Here is a 4913-nt window from a genome sequence, read left to right as displayed (position 1 = left end):
CCCACCCCCCCAGCTGGGACCAGAGCAGGTAAGCACCCCACGCTGGGGCTCCTCCTGCACCGGGGACTCGCCAGGGTTGGGGGCTCGATATGAGCGCTCAGCTCCTCAGATGGGCGTTCACAGGGGAAGCGAGCCTCAGTGAGGCGCCTGGTGAATGCAGGTACTTGCTTGGAACAAAGACACTTTTTGGAGGTTTGCACCCGTGAAGAACTGTTAGAATTAAAACGGGCTCATCTCCTGTCACCTCAACGTTGTCCAGCATTCCCGTGAAGGCCCCTCCGAGAAGCTTATCCTGGTGCCCGGAGTGTGCAGCGTACGAGGGGTGCCCTCCACATGCTGGGGGCATCCAGGGCTCAGACAGCGTCGTCTGGCAGGGGGCTGGCCCCCTGACACAGGGTGTTTCTCTTGTGAGGAAGGGGTGGCTCTGCGGCTGAGTCTGAGTGCCCCCTCCCCCGCAGGGAACCCGTTAGATGGAGAATTCAGAGGCGTTGGCGACAGTTTTATTGACAAAAGGCTGAGCTTTCAGGTTTTCTTTCTTGTACTTTAGCAAACAGGGTCTGTCTCCGTCACCACTGTCACCTCCGTGTCTCAGAGGCAGGCTCTTCACATGCCTGCCGCGCCCCACCCTTCAGGAGGTGCGGAGATGCTGTGCACAGAGTGCCCCCAGGTGTGGAGGGAGGCGCGGGGCCGTGGTGCACACCCGCGGTGGAGCGCGCCCCACGCCTCCAGCTCACCTCAGCCCTGAGTTCCGTCCCGAGATGGCGGGTTTACGGCACGTCCGCCTGGAAACAGGGCTGCCTCATCCCAGCGCCCTTCTTTCTGCTCTCCTTAGGGGCTTCAGAACCGTCTGCCCTGGGCCCAGCGTGTGCCAGAGGCAGGGGGCGGCTCTGTGGGAGCGGCCGGCGGACAATGCCCCAGGGCCGCGTGGGGCACGCCGTCCACCCCTGCGGCCCCTACACGGTGCTGCTGAGCTTCACCTCGGCCTGCTCCGTGCTGTCCGGGACCACGGCCTTCAGGGCCGCGTGGCAGAGGCGGTTCAAGGCCGACAGGCCGGTTTTCTGCTCTAGGTAGAGCCGCAGCTTGTCGCGGAAGGTCTCCCCGAGGAAGCTGTAGATGAGCGGGTTGAGGCAGCTGTTGGAGAAGGCGGCCAGGTTGACCACGTGGCCGGCCAGCGGGTGGGCGTGGCGGGGGGAGCGCTGGCAGGGCGCGGCCCCTGGCGGCACGCGCCGGAGCAGGTGCACGCTGATGAAGACGTTCCGGGCAGCCAGCACACGAAGAAGACCAGCACCACGGCCAGGATCATGCGCAGTGCCTTCTGCCTCCGCGGGCGCAGGCCGCGGTGCCGCTGCGCGCTCACCAGCACGCGCACGATGAGCGAGTAGCAGAGGCCGATGACAGCGAAGGGCAGCAGGAAGCCCAGCGTGACCTCCAGCCACTGCACCTCCCGCACGTCCGCGAAGCAGAAGCACGCGTCCTCGCTGTGCTGCAGGTGGACGGCCGTGAAGGGCACCAGCGTGGCGGACACGGAGGCCATCCAGATGAGGCCGCAGCTTAGCCGCGCGCGCGGCTTGGTGCGGAACGGGCCGCAGCGCACGGCCTTGGCCAGGGCCAGGTAGCGGTCGAAGCTCATCCAGGTGAGGAAGAAGACGCTGCTGTACATGTTGACCTGCAGGAAGAGAGACATGAATGTGCAGAGCGCGGCGATGTCATAGTACTGCTCGTCCAGGTTGAACACCTCGATGAGTGAGTCCGCCACCAGGATGAGGTCTGCGGCCGCCAGGTTGATGAAGTACAGGTCAGGGATGGTCATCTTCTCCCGGAAGCGGATGTTCACCACCAGGATGAGCAGGTTGCCCACGAAGCCGATGGGGAAGAGGAAGATGGTGTACAGGCAGGAGAGGAAGAGCCCGATGGCGTACTGCTGCCGCTCCGAGAGCGCCGCCGAGCCGTTGGCCAGCGCTCGCGGCAGCTCCAGCCCCGCGGCCGTGCTGTTGTAGGCGCCCGGCAGCAGCTCCATGTCCAGCCGGGGCCCCCAGAGGTGGCTGGCCTCTCAGGATGAGCTATGCATCTCCCAGAAGCCCGTGCTGAGCAGGAAATGCATCTTGAGAAAGAGGTGGCGCTCCTGGAAGTGAGCCAGGCAACCGTGAGGCCAGAGTGGGTCCCCGGGCACCTGTGCAGCCAGAGGCTGTGGTCCGTGTCCGCGCCAAGCCCACGCCCTCACTCTGGGGCACCTGGGAAGCGAGAGCAGAGGGTCAGCGGGCACCAGGGCGCGCCGGCACGGGAGAGCACACGCGCTTGCGGGCTGGGTGTGTCCCCTTGGCCTGGAAGGTGGCTGGCCCTGAGCTGGAGCAGGGGAGTCACACGCAGAAAACACTCGGGTTCTCCCGAGGCTCCAGGGCCCTGGGCCTGAGGCCCGCCAGAGACGGCTCGGGAGGGAGCGGGGCGGGGTGTCGGGGTTGGTGGGGAGCCTTAGGAGTATGAGAGGGGAAAGGTGACTCTCTGGAAGAGAGTGGACCCAGCACACGCCAAAGGTGCAGCCGGGTTTGCTCTTACAGTTGCACAGGTGGAAGGAATCCAGTGGTTCTGGCCAATCCTGAGTTTGGGTGCTGAACACGAAGTTGTTTTCATAACATGAAATGAAAAAAAAAGGTCATTGTTTCAGGACCTAAAATTTAAAATTTGTCTTACTGTTTTGTCAGTTATTGTAAAACCAAAGGTATCTCCTTACTGCTCCTTGCAGCCTAGAAACACTGAGACCTGGAGGCTGGGAGAGAAACCCTCCTGGACCTCTGCTTCTGCCAGTCCTGCCCTGGTGGCCGCCAGCGCCCAGCTGGACACGGGCTCTAGCTCATGTACTCCCTGAGCCTCTGGGCAGGGCCTGGGGTACCGGGGCATCCCGGGCTGGGGGGGGCGGCCAGGCAGCAGGGTGGGAGGGAGGAGCCCTAGCAACCCGGCCTGGAGAGTTTCCGCCTCACCTGCGAGATGGTTGGGAATCGTTTCCAAAGTGTTGCCAAAGCAACAGACACTTCCTGAGCGAGCGCTTGAAAACACCATTAAAAACAAGGAAAGGAAAGAGAAATCAGGACCCTGGAGTCAGTTATTTTAAAGAGACTCAGTAACCTCTGCTTCTGGGGTTGATAAACTGGATCTTACTGGTGGTTCTGTGTTCTCTATTCCTCTTTGGTCGGTAATCCCAATTTGAACCAGATAAACGCCATTGTTCTCGGATCCCATCTGTAGTGTTTAAAGCCCTTGTTTTTAAATTTCTTTGTCCAAGCTGCTTAGACTATTTGCTTTGTCCTTTTAATGTGGGAATTTGGGAAGTTTGGGGCTGATCTCCAGAAGTTGAAGGCGAGCAGAGCCCGCGGGGCACGCCCGGCCTCTCCCCAGTGCCCTCTGCTCTCTTCTTTCCCGAGTGAGCGCTCGTCCACCCTTGGCTGTTGCTCCTGTTTCTGCGCTAGTCTTGAGAAAAGACCGGCGTGAGTCTTAACTGCTGACACACTTTCCTCATGAAAGCTGGCCATGAATTTACAGATAGAAAGGTGAGTGTTAAACAGTGGGGCCTTGTCTTGTTTCAGATTGCCACCGCTTGTCCAGATCTAGAAAAATTAGCCATGTTCTTGTGAGATCTGTTGTGCTAAGTGGCTCAGTCATGTCTGACTCTTTGCGACCCCGTGGACTGTAGCCCGCCAGACTCCTCTGTTCATGGGATTTTCCAGGCAAGAACGATGGAGTGGGTTGCCATTTCCTTTTCCAGGGAGATCTATTAGCTATGTGTCTACATATTAAATTAACCTCAGGCTGGTGGGCAACCTCACTGAAGGAGAAAGGAAAGTGCAGGCCGTCAGAGGACAAAAACTGTTCACTATCCCCGCTGTCCTGTGATACAAAAGAACCTTCCCGCTGAACCTCCGTATTGAAGTCCCAGGGTGGGTGCCCGGATTGTCCACATCGGCCCGGCCGCTGTTCACCACCCCAGGCGAGCGCGCCCAACCCAGCCGCCTGGCCCCTGTCCACCCCGGCGCCTGGGACCCCCTTACCTGTGCCGCCTCTGGCCACCCGACGTGCGTTGCTCTGAGCAGGCCTGCCCCGTCCCTGGGAGTGGGGCTCAGCCGGCCTCCCGAGGGCTCCCTGCGGGGGAGCAGCAGTGACTCTGGACTTGGGGTGGGGTCAGGGCCTTGGCGGGGCTCCAGCGGGGGGCGGGGAGGAGCAGGAAGCCGCAGCGCCCGGCCCTCGGCCGCCCGCCGCCTCCGGCCAGGCTTGCCCCTGGCGGCCACAGGCTTTATAGGCGGCCGCGGCCTCCCGCAAGTCCGCCTGTAACCCCTTTGGTGCCGGTCTTTTCCTTGCCCTGCGGCACTGAGCTGGGTCCCACCAGCCGTGTGCCTGGAAGTTTGCAGTTGACTGGCTTTTCTTCACCTGCTGATACAAACTTTCTTTTTAACTTTGAAGGGACTGTAAGTGGGTCTTGTTTATCTTTCAGAGAATAACTATTATTCTTTGTCGAAGTTTACATATTGTTGCTTGTTTTAGCAAGAGACTGCCTTTAAGACTAACCACTAAATTTCCTAAGTTTAGAGAATAGTGTGTGAATTATGCATAGAGAATTTAACCTACGAATCTCTCAAGATATTTGTAGACAGAAATGCAAACCCAGCGAGCAGTGAGGAGGCAGGTGAGTTCCAGGCTGGGTAGCATTTCCTACTGGAGAGGAGCCAGCTCAGCTTCCCCGCTACCGCCCACCACCCCCCCCCGGCCCCGCCTCCTCCGAAGCCCCTGGAGGGCTGGTCCTGCAGCTGCTGCGTAAGACCCCTCTTCCTGACCCGTCCCAGTGCCGACCGAGCACGCGCTCCACCTGCTGGCGGCTGGGAGAGGCTGGCAGAGCCGCCCCAGCGTCTGGGTGCGCAGCTCTGGGC

General features: G+C 60.5%; 1 protein-coding gene across 1 annotated transcript; it reads right to left on the bottom strand.

Moving 5' to 3' along the window:
- Positions 1-27: 27 nt before the first annotated feature.
- On the bottom strand, positions 28-4872 carry GPER1 (G protein-coupled estrogen receptor 1). Its single transcript, XM_010853894.1, is given in 3 exon segments — positions 28-1258; positions 1261-3040; positions 4041-4872. Coding segments are annotated over 2 exon segments (1062 nt in total). The 5' UTR covers positions 2018-3040; positions 4041-4872; the 3' UTR covers positions 28-953.
- Positions 4873-4913: the final 41 nt, after the last annotated feature.

The sequence above is a fragment of the Bison bison genome, unplaced genomic scaffold (assembly GCF_000754665.1).
Source record: "Bison bison bison isolate TAMUID 2011002044 unplaced genomic scaffold, Bison_UMD1.0 scf7180017853192, whole genome shotgun sequence".
Taxonomy (NCBI): domain Eukaryota; kingdom Metazoa; phylum Chordata; class Mammalia; order Artiodactyla; family Bovidae; genus Bison; species Bison bison.
Note: the sequence above shows the minus strand (reverse complement) of the source record. Positions and strands in the feature narration are given on the sequence as shown.